The following is a 23,183-nucleotide window of genomic DNA, read 5'->3' as shown; positions in this document are numbered from 1 at the left end:
ACAGGCTGCCAAGCCATGTGAGTCACTTGGAAACACTTGTGGACGTCATCTCACCTTCCCACAACTGCCTTTTCCATTATGCTAGCACCTTCTCTTCAAGACCTGACTCCACAATGTGGGAGAAGAGGAGACCAAAGACAAACTAGGCTTATTTCTCCCTCACTGCAATTTTTCCCCTGAGCAGGCAAGGGGAGAATCAGACAAGGAACAAGCGTCAGCACTCTTCTCTGCCTCAACCATGTCTCAACAGTATCAGTCAAAGAGGTCTGCCATATTTAGTGAATCTGAGGTGGAAATTGTGGCAGGGAGGTGAGGAAATCAGGAGGGAACACTCAGAGGTAGACTTTCAGCTTCTCTACCTACAGCCACACCCTCAGTTTTTGCAATGAACTAGGTTTTCTCCAAGGGACGCGGGTGGCGCCGTGGTCTAAACCACAGAGCCTAGAGTTTGCCGATCAGAAGGTCAGTGGTTCGAATCCCCACGACGGGGTGAGCTCCCGTTGCTCGGTCCCAGCTCCTGCCAACCTAGCAGTTCAAAAGCATGTCAAGGTGCAAGTAGATAAATAGGTACCGCTCCGGCGGGAAGGTAAACGGCGTTTCCGTGCGCTGCTCTGGCTCACCAGAAGCGGCTTAGTCATGCTGGCCACATGACCTGGAAGCTGCCCTCCGGCTCCCTTGGCCAATAAAGCGAGAGGAGTGCCACAACCGCAGAGTCGGTCACGACTGGACCTAATGGTCGGGAGTCCCTTTACCTAGGTCTTCTCCAGCTCTTCACCTCTGATTATTTCCTTAAGGACTCCTGTTGCTCTAACATCAGTTCCAGCCTGTAGATGGTGGTCATCCCTTCCCAAACCAATGCAAAGCCATTGTGGACTTTAAGTCAGCTATGCTGGGCCAGGCTGATCTCCAAGGAGCAAATTACCCAAACCCCAGTCTTCATGCCTGGCTGGGTCAGAAGAGTCCTCCTTCCTTTAGGAGGCAGGGAAGCTGTCAAACTGACAAAGAGAGTGCCCACCTAACACACCTGATGCTACAGAAGTTCTCTCCCCACACCCCACAAATCATGTTCCAAATGAAGTTGCAGCTCTCTCCTCATCGACTGATTCCTGGGAAGGTGTGCCCAAAGATTCTTGAAGCAAAAAAAGACCTCATTTCCTTTTGAACGATTACAGCCTGATTGCAGGTTGCAGGGCCAATTTGGTAACCTTCCCGAAGAATCCAGCTGCTTGGAAGTCCATGCATCTCTGGCAGTGAGACTTCTGATTCAGATCTTTAGACTAGAGGCTACTCTCTGGCTCTCCATCCCTGTCGGCCCCCTCTAATCCCCTTGGTTGGACTCCCCTGTCTACCTGTCCTGGGGCTTACCATCCTCTGCCTGGCGTCCGCTCAATATTGTTCTGCAAAGACGGTTGGATGTGCTTGTAGGCTTCGGGTTCACAGTATGTGGACTTGCTCTGGGTTTAATTCCTCAGACAAACTCTGGGTCTAGGGCTGGGATTCTGTCAGCAGACTCCTCATACTTTCTCGCTCTGTGCTTTCATTTCCTCTCTTTCCCAGTGAATAAGTCTGCTTCCTTCAGCCCCAGTAATAACTGGACTATATAAACTCAGATGGCAAGCTGGTTTTACTGATCCTTAATTACTGATCCTTACCAGAACCTTGTTATTGTTCTCATTAGTTATTCCTGATGCAGCCCTTGGCTAAACGATGTTAGCAGTCAGTAGGAAATGAATAATTAGCAGAATAAATAGCAGTCATGATCATTATTTTGCTAAAGCAGAAAATTAAACAATTCTGGTCACATCATTGAAGAGCATTCTAGTTGATGCTGGATCTACACTCTGCTTTTTTAAAAAAAGTGTTTTTGTAATTTCAGATAGTTTTGTCAGTCTGTTGTTTTGGCCATATAGACAAGCCAGTATAGTACACTGGGCAGAGTGTTAGACTAAGACCACAATCATGACCTCTGGAAGGCCTCTGTGGGGTTTGGTGCAGCAGCAGGGGCCACCAAATCTGGGCCCTGCAACTTGTGCCAACCAAGGGAGAAGAGAGGCCGGAAACGTCTGGATGTTTTCTGCGTGAAACTGAGAACCAGCTGCCAAATCAAGCAGCTGAAAGGAAAATGGTGGGCTGGCCCACCAGGTGTTGTAGGCTTGTAATTGGGTTCTTTGTAAATGATGTTCAAGAGTGTCAAATTGTTCTCCTACGTCATGTCCTTTTTTAAAATGGGGTCTAGATGAGTATGCTCTTGGTTTCAGCTAATTGGTAATCGTATTCAGAGGCTTCTGTAAGCAACGACAAAATGACCCTAAATCAAAGTGTTCTGGTATGCAACTTGCTTATTGAATTTGGTTTTGGCCACTGCAGCTGCCAAGCTTCACACTAGTTCAGCCCTCCTAGAAATCAAGGCTGGATTTAATGGCTATGGAGGTGTATGACAAAGAAATCAGTATGTAGCAATTCATTTGTCTTACACAAAGTCTTAAAGGTTTTCTGTTCTTGAAAATGAATAGGATGAGAAGGGTGTTGAGGCCACATTTTAACTTGGCAAAGTATGGATTGTCCAGTCCTATCCTATTCAGAGTAGGGCAAGGCAAGGAGCTCTTCAAGGGCTTGCAATGCTTCCTTCTTTGGCAGCGCAGAGCACCAAGTGTTTCCCTGCACATTCACCAAAAATTCCCCCTTTCCCCCCTTCACATGTTTAGGGAAACCATGTTTGGCCTGAGGGCCACTTTCTCTTCCAGGCAGTCTTCAGGGGGCCACATTCCAATGCAGAGTGGGGCTGGGGAAAAGGCAAAAGTGGGCAAAGTAATGAATGTGAATTTTACATTCCTTCTTGGATAAAGTCTCTTGTTTGCTTGGATGGGCGACAGCGGTCGAGGGCGTATGGTAGCCAAGCAGAACCACAAAAGGGGTGTGGAGCAAGCTAGTGAGAGTTGTGACCTGGTGAAAGTTTGTGGCCCTAGGGGAGTCCCAAGGACCAGATGTGGCCCACAGATCTGAGGCTTCCCACCTCTGCACTAATAGCTCTTTCGCTGTAGATTGAACTGAATTAAAAGACACATCCTGTCAAAGGGATAAATGCCTCATCTCTTTACAGCTGTCCGTTAGAATTTCATTTATTGTGAGAAAATAATATATTTTATGTTTTTTTTATTAAAAAAAAAGCTTGATTTTGTAAGGAACTTTTATTTTAAAAAGTTTTTTTAAACAAAGGAAATACAATTAATAGATACAGAAATTAACTCGCCTGCCGATAAAAAGGTACATGTGTTATTTCTCTTTTTTATAATTCACCAGACCCAGCAATTTGTTGGTTTTTATTTTGTCTATTAGGCCTAGAACTTCCACTGGTTATGGGGGCGAGTGCCTAACTCCTTGTGCTACTATGGCAGCTTATACACTGAGGAGACGGCCAGTGCATTTTCTGTTGCACTGCACTGCACTGCAAATGGGTAGAGGGTGTTATTGCAGCAATTGATCCAGCAGGGATTAGAGATACAAGAAAGCAGCTGCAGTGGTACCTCGGATTAAGAACTTAATTCGTTCTGGAGGTCCGTTCTTAACCTGAAACTGTTCTTAACCTGAGGTACCACATTAGCTAATGGGGCTTCCCGCTGCTGCTGCGCCGCCGGAGCACAATTTCTGTTCTCATCCTGAAGCAAAGTTCTTAACCCGAGGTACTATTTCTGGGTTAGCGGAGTCTGTAACCTGAAGCGTCTGTAACCTGAAGCGTATGTAACCCGAGGTACCACTGTAGTTAGTTAGCTTCTGGCTGTGTAAATCTGGCACTGAGCCAAAATAGTGCATAACAGGTGACTTTAGGCACTGACCTGCCTCAATTGTATGTAAAGTGAGTATTGTATGTAAAGTGAGTATTTTTGTATTATGTACTTTTGTGTTTTTATATCATAAACCTCCCTGTGATCCTCGGGTGAAGGGCAGTATGAAATTTAACAATTGCTGGGCAAGCCTTAAGTCTGTTTGCTTGACGGTAATCTCCATTGACACAGGTGGCGCTGTGGGTTAAACCACAGAGCCTAGGACTTGCCGATCAGAAGGTCGGTGGTTCCAATCCCTGTGACGGGGTGAGCTCCCGTTGCTCAGTCCCTGCTCTTGCCAACCTAGCAGTTCAAAAGCACGTCAAAGTGCAAGTAGATAAATAGGTACCGCTCCGGCGGGAAGGTGAACGGCGTTTCCGTGCGCTGCTCTGGTTCTCCAGAAGCGGCTTAGTCATGCTGGCCACATGACCCGGAAGCCGTACGCCGGCTTCCTTGGCCAATAAAGCGAGATGAGCGCTGCAACCCCAGAGTCGGCCACGACTGGACCTAATGGTCAGGGGTCCCTTTACCTTTAATCTGCATTGAACTTTTTTTTTTAATGCTGTGTTAAATGAAGAAAAGGAGGAGGAATGTGAAAAGATGGCATCCAGTCTGGGAATAAGGAGAAAGTTTCCAACTTTTTGTTGTTTTGTGGGTTTAAGTAAGGTACAGCGGCAGTTGTAGTTGTCCGGGGGTGGGGTGGGGGGGCATCACAGGCTAAAGAGAGCCCACCTAGTAAGTAGGCAGACCTGCCAAGGACAGAGGGATGTGTGTTGGTTCACCACAAGTAGCCATAGTTGTTTCCATGTTACTGATTTCCAAAGGGGTTTGAGATTAGCAGTTTGCCAAAAAGGAGGGGGCGGAGAGTATAGCACTGGCACAGAAATGTCTACTTTGGCCCTGCTGGGGACTTATTGATGTATCTGCAGCCACGACAGTTTGTGATAACTGATAAGGCAACCCAAAAGTCTAGATTGACATTTGCTCACACTGTGTTTGTCTCAATCCACACAGTGGTATTTGCTTAACAGAGTAAGCTGTGAATCACAAATGGTGTGCAAGGTGCTAAATGGAGAGGCTAACAGCAGGAACAGAGGGCCTTTCACTTTTGAGACAGTGGTGGGACTCCAGACAAGTTTTGGGACGGGCCAAAAATCATTACTGTCTCATGGCTGCTTTGTGGCCTGAGCTCTCAGTCCACAGGCAGGAAAGTGTCCACATCACCAAAACCACCAGCATAATTAGTGTTGCTGCAACTGGAAATTTTGAAAGCTTCAGTAAAAGAGGTTCAAGGTCATGTACTTGGATGGGCATGAAAAATGAATTCTACCCTCTAGTTCATGGCTGCAGCCCAGCCACATAGAGAAATGTGCAAGAACCGCCTCTGTCCTTGCAATATGCTTTCCTTTCTGTTGTGTAGAGCAGTGTTCCCCAACCTTGGGCCTGCAGCTGTTTTTGGACTACAACTCCCATCATCCCTCGCTAGCAAGACCAGTGGTCAAGGATGATGGGAATTGTAGTCCAAAAACAGCTGGAGGCCCAAGGTTGGGGAACACTGGTGTAGAGAATCTCTGCCAACCACCCATCTGACATAATATCCTCCTCTTTGACAAAAGGTTCAGAATTGCATCTCATAATTTGGTATGGTCATAACCCATCACTAGTTTTCAGTAGTCTTAAGTGTAGTAGGAATTGAGGACATGATCCAACCCCATAGGAACAGGCTGGGAGGCTCGTCACCTGTGTCAGCACCATTAGAGACTGGAAGAGGGGAGGCACCACCCAGTCTCAAATCTTCCATTCTTGGGCAAGGTGATTGAGCAGGTAGTTGCTGAACAACTCCAAGCATGCCTGGAAGATGCGGACCATTTGGATCCCTTCCAGTCTGGATTCAGGCCTCATCATGGGACTGAAACTGCCTTGGTCGTGCTGGTTGATGATCTCCAGCAGGCTAGGGACAAAGGTGAAAGCTGCTTCCTAGTTCTGCTGGATCTCTCAGCGGCTTTTGACACCATCAACCATAACATCCTTCTGGACCGTCTAGAGGGGCTGGGAGCACTGTTATACAGTGGTTCCGCTCCTTCCTCCTGGGCCGTGTTCAGAAAGTGGTGGTGGGGGATGAGTGTTCAGACCCCTGGGCTCTCACTTGTGGCGTGCCTAAGGGTTCTGTCCTCTCCCCCATGCTTTTCAACATCTACATGCAGCCGCTGGGAGAGATCATCAGGTGGTTTGGGCTGGGTGTTCATCAGTATGCGGATGATACCCAGCTCTACCTCTCTTTTAAATCAGAACCAGTGAAGGCGGTGAAGGTCCTGTGTGAGTGTCTGGAGGTGGTTGGAGGATGGATGACGGCTAACAGATTGAGGTTGAATCCTGATAAGATAGAAGTACTGTTTTGGGGGGATAGGAGGTGGGCAGGTGTGGAGGACTCACTGGTCCTGAATGGGGTAACTGTGCCCCTGAAGGACCAGGTGCGCAGCCTGGGAGTCATTCTGGACTCACTGCTGTCCATGGAGGCGCAGGTCAATTCTGTGTCCAGGGCAGCTGTTTACCAGCTCCATCTGGTACACAGGCTGAGACCCTATCTGCCCGCAGACTGTCTCGCCAGAGTGGTGCATGCTCTGGTTATCTCCCGCTTGGACTACTGCAACGCGCTCTACGTGGGGCTACCTTTGAAGGTGACCCGGAAACTGCAATTAATCCAGAATGCAGCAGCTAGACTGGTGATTGGGAGTGGCCGCCGGGACCACATAACGCCGGTTCTGAGAGATCTGCATTGGCTCCCAGTACGTTTTCGAGCACAATTCAAAGTGTTGGTGCTGACTTTTAAAGCCCTACACAGCCTCGGTCCAGTATACCTGAAGGAGCGTCTCCACCCCCATCGTTCTACCCGGACACTGAGGTCCGGTGCCGAGGGCCTTCTGGTGGTTCCCTCACTGCGAGAAGCGAAGTTACAGGGAACCAGGCAGAGGGCCTTCTCGGTAGTGGCGCCCGCCCTGTGGAACGCCCTCCCATCAGATGTCAAAGGAAAAAACGACTACCAGACTTTAAGGGGACATGTGAAGGCAGCCCTGTTTAGGGAAGCTTTTAATATCTGAAGGACTATTGTATTGTGCTGTTTTGTTGGAAGCCGCCCGGAGTGGCAGGTGAGGCCCAGCCAGATGGGCGGGGTATAAATAAGAAATTATTATTATTATTATTATTATTATTATTATTATTATTATTATCATCATCATCATCATCATCTCAGGGCAGAGGAGGGGCATGTTGGGAAACACAACGCTTAGAGCACTTGCTTGTAGCCACAGATGCTCCAGAGTGCTTTGTGAAAGCTAGCATGGGATATGATGGGCAGCACTTTCCCCCCAACGCAAATAGGCTCATTCTATGCTCTGAACTGACTCCTTTCAGAACCTTCACACACCCCATCAGAAGTAATACCTCTCCTAGATGCGCTTTTGTCATAGACTGGATAATACCATTTAGTAACAGGGTCTCCAACAGGGATGCAGGTTGCACTGTGGTCTAAACCACAGAGCTTAGGGCTTGCCGATCAGAAGGTCAGTGGTTCGAATCCCCACGACGGGGTGAGCTCCCGTTGCTCGGTCCCTGCTTCTGCCAACCTAGCAGTTCGAAAGCACGTCAAAGTGCAAGTAGATACCGTATTTTTTGCCCTATAGGATGCACCGGCCCATAGGACGTACCTAGTTTTTTTGGGGGGGGGGGAATAAAGAAAAAAAATTATTCCCCCCCCCCAGCCGCGGGAACTCCCGCAGGGCTCCCCAGGCTGCGGATAGCTTCCCGAAGGGCGGGGCACTCTGCTTCAGGGCGCCCCGCGCTCCGGGCAAGCAGGCTGCTATCCGCAGCCTGGGGAGCCCTGTGGGAACTCCCGCGGGCTTCCCAGGCTTATGGATAGCTTCCTGAAGCCTGGAAAGAGAGAGGGGTCGGTGCGCACCGGCCCCTCTCGCTCTCCAAGCTTCAGCAAAAAGCCTGCATTCGCCCCATAGGATGCACACACATTTCCCCTCCATTTTTGGAGGGGGGAAAGTGCATCTTATAGGGCGAAAAATACGGTAAATAGGTACTGCTCCGTCGGGAAGGTAAACGGCGTTTCCGTGCGCTGCTCTGGTTCTTCAGAAGCAGCTTAGTCATGCTGGCCACATGACCCGGAAGCTGTCTGCAGACAAATGCCGGCTCCCTCGGCCTATAGAGTGAGATCAGCGCGCAACCCCAGAGTGAGGGGTACCTTTAGGGTCTCCAGCCATGCCCCTGGTGGTGCGTGGTTGCTGCTTGCCAAACTGGAGGCAAAGGCTCCAGTAAGATCTAACAGGATCACTTAGTCAAAGATCCTGGACATAGGCCACAAATGTTGTCTTAAAGCCACCCTTGTCATTTACCACCATAGACTACCCACCTCTTATGCCATACAACATGTTTGTTCAAATTCTTTTTGCCCAGGATTAGCAGATTGCACAAATAAATGTTCAGCAACTGCCGAACATCCCTTCTAGTAACTTTGGTGAAGTCAAATACACCGGCAGTCCTTGCATACCAGGAGCATGATAACTTGAGCCCTGTTGTTTGCAGAACTTAAGCAGGGTAAACGAGGAGAGAGGGGAGCCTAGCAGCGTTATAAAGTGACAATCAAATTCCCGACTAAATCAAAGAGCTGCTTGAAATCAGCAGTTGACTGAGAGCGTGTATCTGAAGAGGGCTGGAAGAGAGAGTCCAGTGTCTTTCTATTCCCACACAAGAAGCTTCCTTTTCTGCAGAACAAGTGGCTGAAATAGTTTTCTCTTTTCTATGGCCAGTGCTGAATTTCACAACGGGCTGGTGATTCCGTAGAGGGCAGATTACCTGGTGTTCTGCATTTTCTGCATAGCCGTACCTGGGGCCCTCCAGTCTCCTGTTCTGTTGCGAGGGTATTCTGCAAGATGCTTTTGACCTAGTATTTGTGCACTTTGTTTGTTTGTTTAGTCGTTTCCGACTCTTCGTGACCAGAATCCAACAGGTGCTTTCTGCTTGCAAAAGATGTTCTCTGTGATGGTTAAACCTTGTGCACCAATGCCTTGTGTGACACTTTGCACAATGTCAACTCTAAAATCTCCTGTGCAGACATTATATACATCAGTATCAATGGAAGCTATAAATCTAATTTTTAAGATTCCTGAGACTTCCGTGCATCGGAGTCATCATTATGTAGCATTATTCCACAGTAATTTATGTAAATTCTTACAGCTCCTTTTTTTGTAAGTCACATTGAGACTTTTTTGTAAAAAAAAAAGAAGAGTGACTAATAAGTGGAATAAATACTAATGACTAATCAATAATAATGCTGAAAAGACCAATTTTATTTGAAGCTATATACACTAATTAAAATTTTCATTTTAGTGTGTGTGACATGCAGTTAATGTTATTATTTTGCTCACGTAATAAATATAGCAGTGATGCTATTGATATTTTTGTAGGTGTGGAATGTCTGCCAGAAGATCATAGCTTATAAAGGGCATATTAATACTCAAAAGTGTTTGGGACTTATTTATTTAGTTATTAGCATAAATCTCTAAGCAGTGTACAATTTGAAAAACCACATATCATTCAAACGAAATCTAAAACCAATAAAATGCACAAAATCATATGCACACAAAAGCATATAAAATTGAGTAAACCAGAAATTCAGAATGTGGGTGAGACACATTGAACAGCACAATTTATAATATCAGTGCCCTGAATGCATCCGGGCCGTGGGATTGCCTTAGGGAGGACTATTGCAAAGGAGAGAGAAATTCAGTTCTCCTTCTGAAACCCACAATTGCAAACTGCCGCCTGATACACTGAAATTCAGTGGTGACACCCTGTGGGCAAAATGGGGATTGCAGCAGGAAGACATTGTTTCAGCTTTGTAATTACCGTATTTTTCACTCTATAAGACTCACCAGACCACAAGACGCACCTAGTTTTTGGAGGAGGAAAACATGAAAAAAAAAATCTGAATCTCAGAAGCCAGAACAGCAAGAGGGATGGCTGCGCAGTGAAAGCAGCAATCTCTCTTGCTGTTCTGGCTTCTGGGATAGCTGCGCAGCCTGCATTTGCTCCATAAGACACACACACACATGTCCCCTTACTTTTTAGGAGGGAAAAAGTGAGTCTTATAGAGCAAAAAATACGGTAACTAAGGACTGTTTCATGTGAGCTTTTTCATAGCTGGGAATGCAAAGGCAAAACACGCACTATTGGTTGGCCTGCGGGAGGCATGTGCAAGCTTTCCCTGTAGGCAGCAAAAAACTGTGTTGCCTGTCTTGTCCTCGACTTGTATTGATCCTTATGGATAGGTTATTGAGGTACGTTGATTATTTTGAACTTAGATGTCAAATGCACAGTTTCTCTCATCATCTCCCCCTTCTGTTCCAAATCAAGATATAGATGAATGCTCCTTCGAAAGGACCTGCGACCACACCTGTATCAACTACCCTGGGAGTTTTGAATGCCTGTGTCATAAAGGCTACACGTTATATGGAATGACACACTGCGGAGGTTTGGAGAGTTTGATTCATTTTTCATTCTTTGCTTAGTGACATCTCTCCATAAGGCTTTAGAATTGCAGAGTTAAGAGGGATTACAGAATCATAAATTTGCAGAGTTGGAAGGGACCCTGAGGGTCATCTAGCCCAGGCATGGCCAAACTTGGCCCTCCAGATGTTTGGGGACTACCATTCCCATCATCCCTGACTGCTGGTCCTGTTAGCTAGGGATGATGGGAGTTGTAGTCCCAAAACATCTGGAGGGACAAGTTTGGCTGTGCCTGATCTAGTCCTACTCCCTGCAATGCAGTACAGTCCTACTTTGGATTCCGAACGCCCTGGAACTCATACGTTTTGGCTCCTGAACGCCGCAAACCCACAAGTGATTGTTCTGGTTCTTTTGGAACCCGAACATCCAATGGGGCTTCCACGGCTTCTGATTGGCTGCAGGAGCTTTCTCCTACAAGTTGGATGGCCACCTGCGATGGATGCTTTAGTTGAGATTCCTGAATTGCAGGGAGTTGGACTAGATGACCCCTTCCAACTCTACAATTCTGAGATTTTGTGACTGGGAAACCATCTGGACCTGGCACCTGCCCCTTCTTTATTCGCTTAACAATGCTTCTCGTTTCTTCCACCTTCAGTGTCTCAGCAAGGTAATCTGCCTGATCTAAGGAGAGCAGGCCAAACTAGGAAGAGAACCCATCATCTCTGGTGCCCAACAGGGCCTCCAGCGTTGATGCAAAGCAGAATATAAGTTCTGGAACTAGAGATTCATATCTGTGGGCATGGTGTGATTCTTGTCTTGATCACCCTTAATTATAGGGACGCAGCTCCTGGTCTGTTGTTGACTTAGAGGGTAGGCCAACAGCATACTGGGCTTCTGTCCTCTTTCCCTTAGCACTGCTTTAAGTAGGCCAGGGGGAAGTCGGCCTTAGAGGCAAAGGGCAAATTCAAATCACACACAACTGAGCTCTGCATGCAGCTGTCATGGGCTGGCTGGACGCAGAGGAGTGGGGAAGAAGGCTCAGAACCCAGGGACTGGTGGTGGGACAGTGATGAGTGGTCAGAGGGAGCAGATTGGGAGGAAGAGGTGTCAGAAGCAGAAGAGGCAACAGGGTTTAGTGGGCAGGAAGAGTCTATGGCAGAGAGTAGTGCAGAATCAGAGGCCGGAGAGGAGTGGGGCCAATAGGCAGAGATGAAGGAGGCTGCTGAAGAATCCAGGGAATCTCCTTGTCCTGCTGTGACCATCTCCCTTCCTTCCTGGTCTGAGGTATGAAGCGGGCAGAGCAGAGATAGACAAGGTGTCAGAGACTCAGGCTGGATCTAGACACATCAAAAATGCGTTTCAGGAAAACGTGTCGTTGGCGAAAGATGGAACTCCACAGTGCCATCTGGTGTCACAGTGTAATAACACCTATGCACTGGAACCTCCGGATACGAACTTAATTAGTTCTGGGGGTCCATGCGCAACCTGAAAAGTCTGCAGCAAGAGGCGCTGCTTCTGCGCATGCATGTGGCGCAATAGAGCGCTTCTGCGCACGCGCAAAGCGTGCAGCAAAACCCAGAAGTATACACTTCCGGGTTTGCCACGTTCGCAACCCGAAAGTTATGTTGCCCAAAGGTAACGTAACCCGAGGTACCACTGTAAAATGCTTTTTTCTTTACTAACATAGCTGAGTCCTCAGGTGGCTTGGGAAGGAGCCTCATTGGGGCAAGACCTACTGGGAAGAGTTGCTGTGCTGACTAGGCCTGAGCTGTTTTGTTTCTTTGAACAGAGAGTTAACTTCACTGGTACCTTGTGAGTTATTGTTGCCCTGGGTCAGGGGACTGCCATCGGGAACGGGGGAAGCAGGCGGGGGGATACAGAGAGCCTCCAGCATTTCTCAGCTCCTCGTCCGGTGGTAGAGAAAGCCACACCTCCAGTGGAGCAGAGGCGGAAGGGAGTAGTCAAGTAAAGGGAAGGCTGGAAGATGCTACTGAGAGCCCAAGCACCTCCCCTAGCCCGGCCGGCCAGGAGGCACACATGCCGTTTCTGTCGCCCGTAAGGAGGGGAGGTAGAGATTTGGGGTGTCTTAAGTTCTTATGCTGGGGGAGAAACCAGAAGGGGGCACTCCCGGAATCTGCAGGTGACTAAGACAGACATGAACTTTGGGATTCTGCACTGTAAATACAGTGGTGCCTCGCAAGACGAAAAGAATCCGTTCCGTGAGTCTCTTCGTCTAGCGGTTTTTTCGTCTTGCGAAGCAACCCCATAAGCGGATTAGCGCTATTAGCGGTTTAGCGGCTATTAGCGGCTATTAAAGCCTTAAGGGATTAGCGGATTAGCTGCTAAAAGGCTATTAGCAGCTTAGTGCCTTTGAAAAAGGGGGTGGAGAGCGAAAAAAACACCCCAGGAATCGCAAGACATTTTCGTCTTGCGAAGCAAGCCCATAGCAAATTCGTATTGCGAAGCGCCTCCAAAATGGAAAACCCTTTCGTCTAGCGGGTTTTCCGTCTTGCGAGGCATTCGTCTTGTGGGGCACCACTGTAGTTTGCACCAATAAAAACCTGCAAACGACAGGCCAGAGTCATGAGCAACCACTTCCCCACCTGATACCCTGCTTCCAAAATCTGTACTGACAGCTCTTTAGACTTTGGATTAAACTACAGTTTAAACCTTTAATGAAAGCTGTCTTCTACTAGCAGCCAGGGTTTAGAATACCTTTCTGACAGTAAAAGCTGTTTGACAGTAGGACGGATCCCCTCAGGAGGTGGTGGGCTCTCCTTCCCTGGAGGTTTTTAAGCCGAGGTTGAGTGGCCATCTGTCAGGGATGCTTTAGTTGAGATTCCTACATTGCAGGGGGTTGGACTAGATGACCCCGGGGGCTCCTTCCAACTGCACAGTTCTATGATGCTGTGATTCCTTGAGGCGTAAGCTGTTGCAGGTCAGTTTCTTGACTAGTCTTCATTTTCTTTCTACGCAATGTCATGCCCCCCCCATTAAGGCCTTACCAGTCTCTCATTCTGTCAGCAGAAAAGCCACAGAACTCTCATTCAGTTCTACAAGCGTCCTTGCCATTTGTGAGGGAAAATGTGGGTCATTCAGCAGAGAAGTGCCCAGGTGTCAGGTCTTAGATTTTGCAAGGATTGGAGGGAGACAGAAAAATAGGCATGGCCCACAATTACTATTGCACCAACTCTGGAGTCCACAAAAAGAATGAACATGGAATCAGGAAAATAATAATCTAACTTAAAGCAGTTCTGGTGGACAGACAACAGGAAGGAGTAATCACACCTGATAGTATTTACTTACAGTGCAACACTAATTCATTTGAATGTACTTTCAGATATTGATGAATGCAGCATCAGTAATGGGAGCTGTGACTATGGGTGCCTTAATACCATGGGAAGTTACGAATGTGTATGTCCGTCGGGGAAGAAGCTACACTGGAATAAAAAGGATTGTATTGGTAGGTAACATTTTGGAACAGGGCACCTCCCTCTTTTTTTCACTTCTTGAGAGCCAGTGTGGTGTAGTGGTTTAGAGCGGTAGACTCATAATCTGGGGAACCGGGTTCGCGTCTCCGTTCCTCCACCTGCAGCTGCTGGGTGACCTTGGGCCAGTCACATTTCTCTGAAGTCTCTCAGCCCCACTCACCTCACAGAGTGTTTGTTGTGGGGGAGGAAGGGAAAGGAGAATGTTAGCTGCTTTGAGACTCCTTAAAGGGAGTGAAAGGTGGGATATCAAATCCAAACTCTTCCTCTTCTTTCACTGATGAGCAGCTTATTGATATATTAAATATATAAAATTGCATGTCAGAAAACTCCAAGGGCAACAGGTGTAATGTTGCCCTGATTAGGAAACCCAGTCCTTGCAATTCTGTAATTTTAGATAACACAATTTGAGAAAGATATTTCTGAGGAGCCTACTACTTGTTTAAATAGTTAATTAACCCTCAGTGAGTTAGGGACTTCCCCTGCGTGTGAAGACAGGCTGTGGCGGATTGAGTGAAGAGTCCAGTGGAGACTGGATGGCCTCCCACAGCCCCCGGCAAGAGCTGTCTCTCCTTCTCTCCTTTTTTTTCCTCGGCTTGGTTGGCTTGACGGCATGGCCCAGCCTAGTTTGAGGGCGATCTCACTCAAAAAAAAGCTCAACAACTTTCTGCTCTCCCCCCCCCCCCATTGTCCAGATTTTCACTTCTGTTTTAGGGTTTTGTTTTCTTAATTTTGGTTTCAAAAAAATAGGAGTTGTTTTATACGTGGAAATATATGGTAATTTTAGTTCTCTGACTGTACAGTAATCTCCAAGCCTAGACAGTTGTCTTTCTAGACCTAACTGTGTAAAACAAGAACCATATTGTCTGTATATAAAAGAACAGAAGTCTTAGGAGGTCTAGTTGTAGAGATTCAGCCTTAGAATTATAGCTGTGAGAAAAAGGTTGAAGCACATGGGAATCAGACTGCATTTTTGTTTAACTCCTTCTTTTATTGGAATTGTATTTGTCAAAAGAGCCTGAGAGTCCTACTCTGATTTTAGCAGAAGTATTGCTAGAAAGCTCATGGAGCAGATGGAAAAGATGTTTATATCATCCCACAAAAGATGTTTTAGGGTCCTTAATACATTGTTGGGTAAGACTTGGTTAAGAGTTTGTGTCAAACTTGAAACCAATTGCAGAGTTGAAAAGGATAATGAAAACATTCAGAATTTTAAGTAGCTTTAATACCCTGTATCAGTTTGTGTCTATTAAATTCCATTGCCTGAGGATACAGCTGACAGCTTCTGGTTGGTTCTCAAAAATGCATATCACTTTTTAATGCACACATGTGTTAAGATTTGAAATGGATATGTGTTATACCATCTTGTATCCAGGGCTGATTGGCTTCAACATTAATTTTTGTATTTATGAGGTGGCTTTATGGAGGAGGAGATCGTCCCAGCCCTCAAGCGAAGGCCTCAGGCTTACATGCACCCTCAGCTTATCCCTTCCTCTGCTTCCCACTCCAGTCTGAAAAATGAATGAGCTTAACTGGAGGATCCCTCAGACGTTATCTGAACCAGTGATTTCCTGTTTCTTCTTCCTCAGAGATGGTGAAATGCCTTCCAAATGCCAAGCCACCTCCAAAGGCCCAGTTGGTCTGCAGCAAATTGGGAGGGATGGAAAGCTGTTTCTTATCATGTCCATCCAATACGCTTTTTGTCCCAGGTTGGTATTAAAGAGCATATTGTTTTTCTTAAATTCCATTCCTGGCTTTATTGAAGTCCAAAGAAGGCAAAAAAATAAAAATATGCTGAAGGAAGGTCTTTTTAGGTTAGTATTTATTTGCATGGGAAAACAACAGATAAGTCCCACCCACATAATTGATCAAGGTGCTGTTTGGGTGGTAATGCCCATCAATCAATAAATAAAAGGCCTTCCACCATCTCAGCATATTTTGTGGTGTGTTCTTCTTTTCTTTTCCTCAGACACAGAGAATAGTTATTCAGTAAGCTGTGGAGTGCCAGGGCAGCAAGGCAAGTCGCTTCAGAAACGCAATAGCACTCTTCCTAGCTGTGCAGGTAAGTGTTACTCCATAGAATCTGGTGATAGATGTAATTCCCAAACACCCATTGTCCTGATAGGATCTTATTTATATCATAGAATCATAGAGTTGGAAGAGACCACAAGGGTCATCGAGTCCAACTCCCTGCCAAGCAGGAAACACCATCAGAGCACTCCTGACATATGGTTGTCAAGCCTCTGCTTAAAGACCTCCAAAGAAGGAGACTCCACCACACTCCTTGGCAGCAAATTCCACTGTCAAACAGCTCTTACTGTCAGGAAGTTCTTCCTGATGTTTAGGTGGAATCTTCTTTCTTGTAGTTTGGATCCATTGCTCCGTGTCCGCTTCTCTGGAGCAGCAGAAAACAACCTTTCTCCCTCCTCTATGTGACATCCTTTTATATATTTGAACATGGCTATTATATCGCCCCTTAACCTCCTCTTCTCTAGGCTAAACATGCCCAGCTCCCTTAGCCGTTCCTCATAAGGCATCGTTTCCAGGCCTTTGACCATTTTGGTTGCCCTCCTCTGGACACGTTCCAGTTTGTCAGTGTCCTTCTTGAACTGTGGTGCCCAGAACTGGACAGGTGAGGTCTGACCAGAGCAGAATACAGTGGCACTATTATATCTTCTTCCATTATGTGTACAGTGGTACCTTGGGTTACAAACGCTTCAGGTTACATACGCTTCAGGTTACATACGCTTCAGGTTACAGACTTCGCTAACCCAGAAATATTACCTCAGGTTAAGAACTTTGCTTCAGGATGAGAACAGAAATCATGCTCCGGCGGCGCGGCAGCAGCAGGAGGCCCCATTAGCTAAAGTGGTGCTTCAGGTTAAGAACAGTCTCAGGTTAAGAACGGACCTCCGGAACGAATTAAGTTCTTAACCCTAGGTACCACTGTAGCTACTTTCTTGTATCTCATCATCACGCCACTCATACTAACCATCCCAGGGTGCTCAACCACTGCCACAATGTCCTTCCTTCCATCAGATCAAGATGAGCAGATAGCAGCAAAGGTGGCTAGGTTCATAGCAGGGGCAGTCAGAATAAGGGCCACTAACTGACGGCTGATTCAGGACTTGTGCTCTTATATCATATTTCCTATTCTGCGTATACTGTAATGTTTTACTGTTGCTGTGGCCATTGGCTAATGCGAATAAAGTTTTATCTTATCTTATATATGGTTAACCTGAGGTACCACTGTAATTATACAGATAGGATGGGAACCACTGGCTTGAAAAGTTTCTTAGCCTCCAGGATTCCCCTTCTGGCTCCCAGCCCTCCTCACCCTTGCTATCAACTTTGGCTGCATTTCCCCATGTGATCTGAGACGGAGGAAAAGGGCTCTTCATCACCATCTTCACCATCACCATTTTATTAGTTGAAACGATGCTCAAGGCAGCTTACAACATGGAAAGATTCACATAATTACAACGGTAGTCATAAGCTATAAATAGAACATCAAAAGGTACACAAGCAAATTGGACAATTCCCACATAACATTAATAACAGCAACAAACTCCACTAAGCAACGCCCCAGTCGAAGAGTCTGTTTAGCAGCCTGATATTTTGTAGCTGGAGTCAAGGCCCACCCAAGCCAAGTGGGAAAATTATTGTTATTATTTATTGAATTAATATACCGCCCTATACCAGGAGGTCTCAGGGCAGTTCACAGAATAAAATCAAAATATAAAACCACAAAATACATAGTCAAAATAAAAACAGCAACCCAATAACCCCCCCCCCAAAAAAACCCACATTTTAAAAGGACATAAAAGGCCTGCAAGGCAGGAAACTGGTCTTCCAGGACTCATAGCCAAGGTTATTATTACTGTATTATTATTTATGTAGGTGTCTACCATCCTTCATTCGCAGATCTCAGGCAGTTCATAACATCAATTTACAATATAAAAAAACCACAAAATACATAGTAAAAATAAGAACAACAACAACCAATAATCCCTCTTCCCCGGGTGTCTTTGCAGTCTTCCATATTCTGATTTATTCTGATATTTCAGAAGAGGTGGAGCATTTTTCCGCTGCTGGGCTTCTTTTAGAACCCTCTTCCATTTTCACATCCCCTGCATCTAATTGTACTCCAGCTAGGAATTATTCTTCATGCAGAAAAGCAGTCTCTCTAACTCCATTATCTGTGGTAGGAAACCCGTGAAGTAATTCAAGGCAGCTTATATCTCGTTTAATCTGCAAAAAACTAAATATCCAGGCCTGTCTTCAGGTTATCTTAAAAATACAGCACGACTGAAAACTTTTAATTTTATTTCTCTAGACATATTAGTACCACCCATCAAGCAGAAAGCTCGTTTTAAAATCAAGGATGCAAAATGTCACTTAAGACCTCGCAGCAAAGAAAAAATTAAAGATGTTGGAAATCAGCAGGCTGTTATAGGTATGTGGGGTCCATGAGCAGAAAATTCCGTGCTGGTTTTTCTCTATTCGGCAAATAAATAAGAGGATGGGCAGTAGCTTTTGAGCTACATTTGCAGCTCAGCTTTTCACCTTTCGGATGTGATTGGTGATTTACCATGATTTTCTATGTCAAGTGCTTGTTTTGTTGGTACTAAATATATGTCATTGCTGGGGGAGGGGGCTGTAATTAGCCCTGAGCAATGCAGTGGTGGAGAAAGGGGGTGCGGGGAGTGTGGGACGCCCCAGGTGTCATCACTGAGGGCAGGTGACAAAATGACAAAAATATGAGTTTTTAAAAATTGGGCTCCCGAAATTTTTTAGTTGAGTCAACAAACGTAACGAACCGTGGCTGGCGCTGGGCGCCACACTGCAGGGGCCGGCACTTAACGCAGGGCCTGCAGCGTGCCCAAGCCACATGTCTCTCCTGGGGGTGACGTGGTGGCTTCGGCGCCTGCAGGTTGGGTGCTGCATGAAACGGCAGCCTGGGGCTTATGGCTGCCCAGTGCCTCTCCCTCAGCCACCCTACAGCTGAGGGGCAGGCGGCGGAGAGACTCCACGCAGCACACCACACCCCCAGGGGTGGTTCGCCTCACCCCCATGGGCGGCTCACCCTGCCCCCGGCTGCAGGACGCGCGCACCACACCAGGCACCCAAGCAGCTAGTTATACCGCTGGCGCAATGTATTGATACATCGTCCAGGACCAGTATTGTAATGGCAGCTTCACCTGGCGGGATATCCCAAGTGAAAGCAATGCTGCTCCTAAATCCAGCGCCTCTTTCGACATTGGGCCGCTGGAAGCAGAGGAGCTCAGGAACAGTGGCGTAGCGTGGGGGGTGCAGGGGGGGCCGGCCACACCGGGCGCAACATCTGGGGGGGGGGCGCGCTCGCACTCGCAGCTCTTTGCCCCTACCTGGCTCACTCACTCTCTCTCACTGCAGTGCTGGCTGTGTGAATCCGATCCAAGCCGCCGGGTCGCCGCCCACTGTGGAGGGGAGGGTGCCAGGCGTGCGGTGCGGTGCGGAGAGAGAGCGAGGGACTATCTGGGGGAGGGACAGTGCAGCGGGGGGGGGGAGGCAAATTACTTGCCTTGCCCCGGGTGCTGACAACCCACGCTACGCCACTGCTCAGGAACAGTGGCTCTGCAAAGCAAGCCATATTGCCAGGCTGAGTTCTATTTTAGTAGTAGGCGTAAAGCTTCTTTTGGGGCATTCACTGAATAAGTGGACGTTTCAGATACCTGAGGTTTTGATAATGAAGATTCTGCTGCGCAGGTGTTACTGATGCAACTGCAGCCGTGCCGCTTTGCCCCTTGATTTCTTTTCCATGTTGCTTCTGTTTTGCAAAGGAGGTCAGTTCCCTTGTACAGACAACTGCCAGGTAACCTTTGTGAACCTCAAGTGCGACTCCTCTAAGAAGAAACGCCGAGGCCGGAAATCGCCGTCCAAGGAAGTCTCCCACATCACAGCTGAGTTTGAAATGGAGATGAAGTCAGAAGAAGTCTCAGGTTTGCGAAAGACCATCTCCGTTTAGCATGTGTTGCACTTTTAAAAAATTGCCTGCCTGCTTCATGCATTAGCAACAACAAAAAAGAATTACTTCTGTGGCAGATTCACTCTAAACATGCAATGTTATTATGATGATTACGACTATTATTTATAATATACTGTGTGGCATGCTTTTTTTTTTACAAACATTTTGCAATAGTAAAGGATGAACTATCCTGGTTCTAGGATGGAGATTTGCCCCAAGCTGCAACGTTATTCCCCTTTTCGTTTTCCCTTAATCATGGATGGCAACCTTTGACTTCTATGGAATAAAGGGGTCTGCTGTTGGACATGGGTGAGAGAGCAGGACTAAACCTGGTCCTTGCCTCCTGGTAACACCCCCCCCCCCCCCCGGGAATAAAGCCTCCTCCTAAATCTATAATTGTTCCTCCTTGGTCACACTAGATGGTGCTTTTCTGTGGCAAGATTTACATACTCTAAATCATGGGTACGCAAACTAAGGTCCACGGGCTGGATCAGGCCCAATTGCCTTCTGGATCCGGCCTGCGGACGGTCCGGAAATCGCTGAGTGGATCACCAGTGCACACGTTCTTTCCCTCTCCCTCCCTCTCCCTCACTGCGGCACCACCGCCTCCCTCCCTCCTCCTGGCTTCTCCCCGCCCTGCCTAGAGGAGGAAGGGGGCTGGGCTTTGTTGGTGCCAGAAGCAGCAGCAGCACTCGAGTGGCCGCCATTTTAAGCAGCCCCTCTCCAGAGCCCTTTCACACGCTGCTCATCGTCCTGCCACCAGCCCCTGCCACTCACAAGAGCAGGCCACCGGGGCTTATGGGGCTATTGCATAATTCCCCCCCCCCCCAAAAAAAAATATAGTCCAGCCCCCCCCACAAGGTCTGAGGGACAATGGACTGGCCCCCTGCTGAAAAAGTTTGCAGGCCCCTGCTCTAAATAGAAATGCCACTCTTGTGTTCCTTTATGATTGCTGCTGCGGTTGTAACTTACTGATGCTGCAGTGACAGATTCTTTCTTTATTTAAACTATTACCCACTCTTAAATCTTACCTCTCAGAGCAGCATTCAGCATAAGATATTAGAAAAATGAATGCAATAACGCAGCTACAAATTATTAATAGTCCAATAATAAATAAGTATAAATGGGCAAAGCACCAGCTTTAAATCCTAGGCATTTTTTAAATTAAACAGCACCAAAGGGAGGCTAAAAGACAATGCTAGGCTAGCCTCTCTAAGAATGAAGTTCCACAAACCAGGCGTCAGAGCTGAAAAGGCCCCATCTCTTCTCACACACACACACACACACACCCCTCTTATTTCAGGTCGGCATAGTTAGCAGGGCCTGTGACGTCATTGCAGGAAAAGGTATAAGAAATCATTTTGTCTCATCATCTGACAGTTGAGCCTGATTCACACATGGAGCCTCATAGAATCATAGAATCATAGAGTTGGAAGAGACCACAAGGGCCATCGAGTCCAACCCCCTGCCAAGCAGGAAACACCATCAGACCACTCCCGCCTCCCACAGAACTTGTCACATAATATAACAAGATGGACAAAACTCAGCCTTGTCAGACATTTCTGGGAGTGGCTCCCCTTATGGTGTTTCTGTATTTCCTTATCAGGATAATCCAACCATTGCTGCTGCAGAGACATCTAACATACTTTAATTATTGTGCCTGTTTATTTCTCCCAAGTCATACTAGGGTGTCTGTTCTAAATCTGGATTTGGTTTCCTTCCCGTTTCTCCACTTAGACACCTGCAATGTTGACTGTTTGAGGAAAAGGATGGAGCAAAAGCTACAGTCGGCAATCAAAACCTTGAGGAAATCTATTAACAAACAGCAATTTTACATTCAGTTTTCGGGGACAGAGTATGAAGTGGCTCAGAGAGCAGCGAAAGTCGTTGCTGAAGGACATGACGCCTGCAGTACAGGACAAGTGCAACAGGATGGGAAATGCGGTAAGACCCAAGTCATAGATCATAGAATCATAGAGTTGGAAGAGACCACAAGGGCCATCGAGTCCAACCCGCTGCCAAGCAGGAAACACCACCAGAGCACTCCTGACATATGGTTGTCAAGCCTCTGCTTAAAGACCTCCAAAGAAGGAGACTCCACCACACTCCTTGGCAGCAAATTCCACTGTCAAACAGCTCTTACTGCCAGGAAGTTCTTCCTAATGTTTAGGTGGAATCTTCTTTCTTGTAGTTTGGATCCATTGCTCCGTGTCCGCTTCTCTGGAGCAGCAGAAAACAACCTTTCTCCCTCCTCTATGTGACATCCTTTTATATATTTGAACATGGCTATCATATCACCCCTTAACCTCCTCTTCCCCAGGCTAAACATGCCCAGCTCCCTTAGCCGTTCCTCATAAGGCATCGTTTCCAGGCCTTTGACCATTTTGGTTGCCCTCCTCTGGACACGTTCCAGTTTGTCAGTGCCCTTCAGCTCTGCTTATACAGTGGACTTAGTGTGAACAACAGAGCTTATTCTCCTGCCTGCTCCACCCACTCACCCCTGTGTACCCTAACTCTGGAGGTTTGGGGCGTCTGGAACAAATGTTGGGGTATGTGTGTTGTGGCTGGAGAGGAAACGGAAGTTCCACATTGGATACAACCCAGTGTCTTGCACCTTAGTTCCAACAAAAGAGTTCTTAAGGCAGTTTACATGGTAGAATTTACTTCTAAGTTTTCATTCTCTCCTATGCTCTTCCTTGAATGGGACATTTCTTGACTCCTGTAGGTCTTACCAGGCAGATGGGCATCAGATGTTGCTGGTTCTCTGGCCTCCCAGCTGCCATTGCTGTTGAAGTCATGCATGAAGTCCTCCTTCTCCCTTCTGTCTGCTACTGTTGCCTTGCCAGGCTTTCAGCAGCCTGGGAAACTCCCCTCTGGTGATGTGTTCCTGAGCACCAGGCCTCAGTAGAACATAGAATCATAGAATCATAGAGTTGGAAGAGACCACAAGGGCCATCGAGTCCAACCCCCTGCCAAGCAGGAAACACCATCAGAGCACTCCTGACATATGGTTGTCAAGCCTCTGCTTAAAGACCTCCAAAGAAGGAGACTCCACCACACTCCTTGGCAGCAAATTCCACTGTCGAACAGCTCTTACTGTCAGGAAGTTCTTCCTAATGTTTAGGTGGAATCTTCTTTCTTGTAGTTTGGATCCATTGCTCCGTGTCCGCTTCTCTGGAGCAGCAGAAAACCTTTCTCCCTCCTCTATGTGACATCCTTTTATATATTTGAACATGGGTCTCATATCACCCCTTAACCTCCTCTTCTCCAGGCTAAACATGCCCAGCTCCCTTAGCCGTTCCTCATAAGGCATCGTTTCCAGGCCTTTGACCATTTTGGTCGCCCTCCTCTGCACCC

At 47.1% G+C, this 23,183-nt stretch overlaps 1 protein-coding gene and 1 long non-coding RNA gene across 4 annotated transcripts in view; one reads left to right on the top strand and one right to left on the bottom strand.

Moving 5' to 3' along the window:
* The window catches only part of LOC310677773, a 207,748-nt gene that overhangs the window by 108,276 nt on the left and 76,289 nt on the right, over positions 1-23,183 (bottom strand). The gene's annotated exons all lie outside the window — the stretch shown is intronic.
* The window catches only part of SCUBE1 (signal peptide, CUB domain and EGF like domain containing 1), a 194,684-nt gene that overhangs the window by 161,395 nt on the left and 10,106 nt on the right, over positions 1-23,183 (top strand). For all 3 annotated transcript variants that reach the window (XM_083440729.1, XM_083440728.1, XM_083440730.1), the window contains 7 exons: positions 10,239-10,355; positions 13,672-13,794; positions 15,409-15,528; positions 15,789-15,881; positions 18,156-18,275; positions 19,642-19,800; positions 21,564-21,770. In XM_083440729.1, the coding sequence (XP_083296855.1) occupies positions 10,239-10,355; positions 13,672-13,794; positions 15,409-15,528; positions 15,789-15,881; positions 18,156-18,275; positions 19,642-19,800; positions 21,564-21,770 (939 nt within the window). The remainder of the gene's footprint in view (positions 1-10,238; positions 10,356-13,671; positions 13,795-15,408; positions 15,529-15,788; positions 15,882-18,155; positions 18,276-19,641; positions 19,801-21,563; positions 21,771-23,183) is intronic.

The sequence above is a fragment of the Podarcis tiliguerta genome, assembly GCF_965153285.1.
Source record: "Podarcis tiliguerta genome assembly, chromosome: 5".
Classification (NCBI taxonomy): Eukaryota; Metazoa; Chordata; class Lepidosauria; order Squamata; family Lacertidae; genus Podarcis; species Podarcis tiliguerta.
This window is presented reverse-complemented; position numbering and strand designations above follow the sequence as displayed.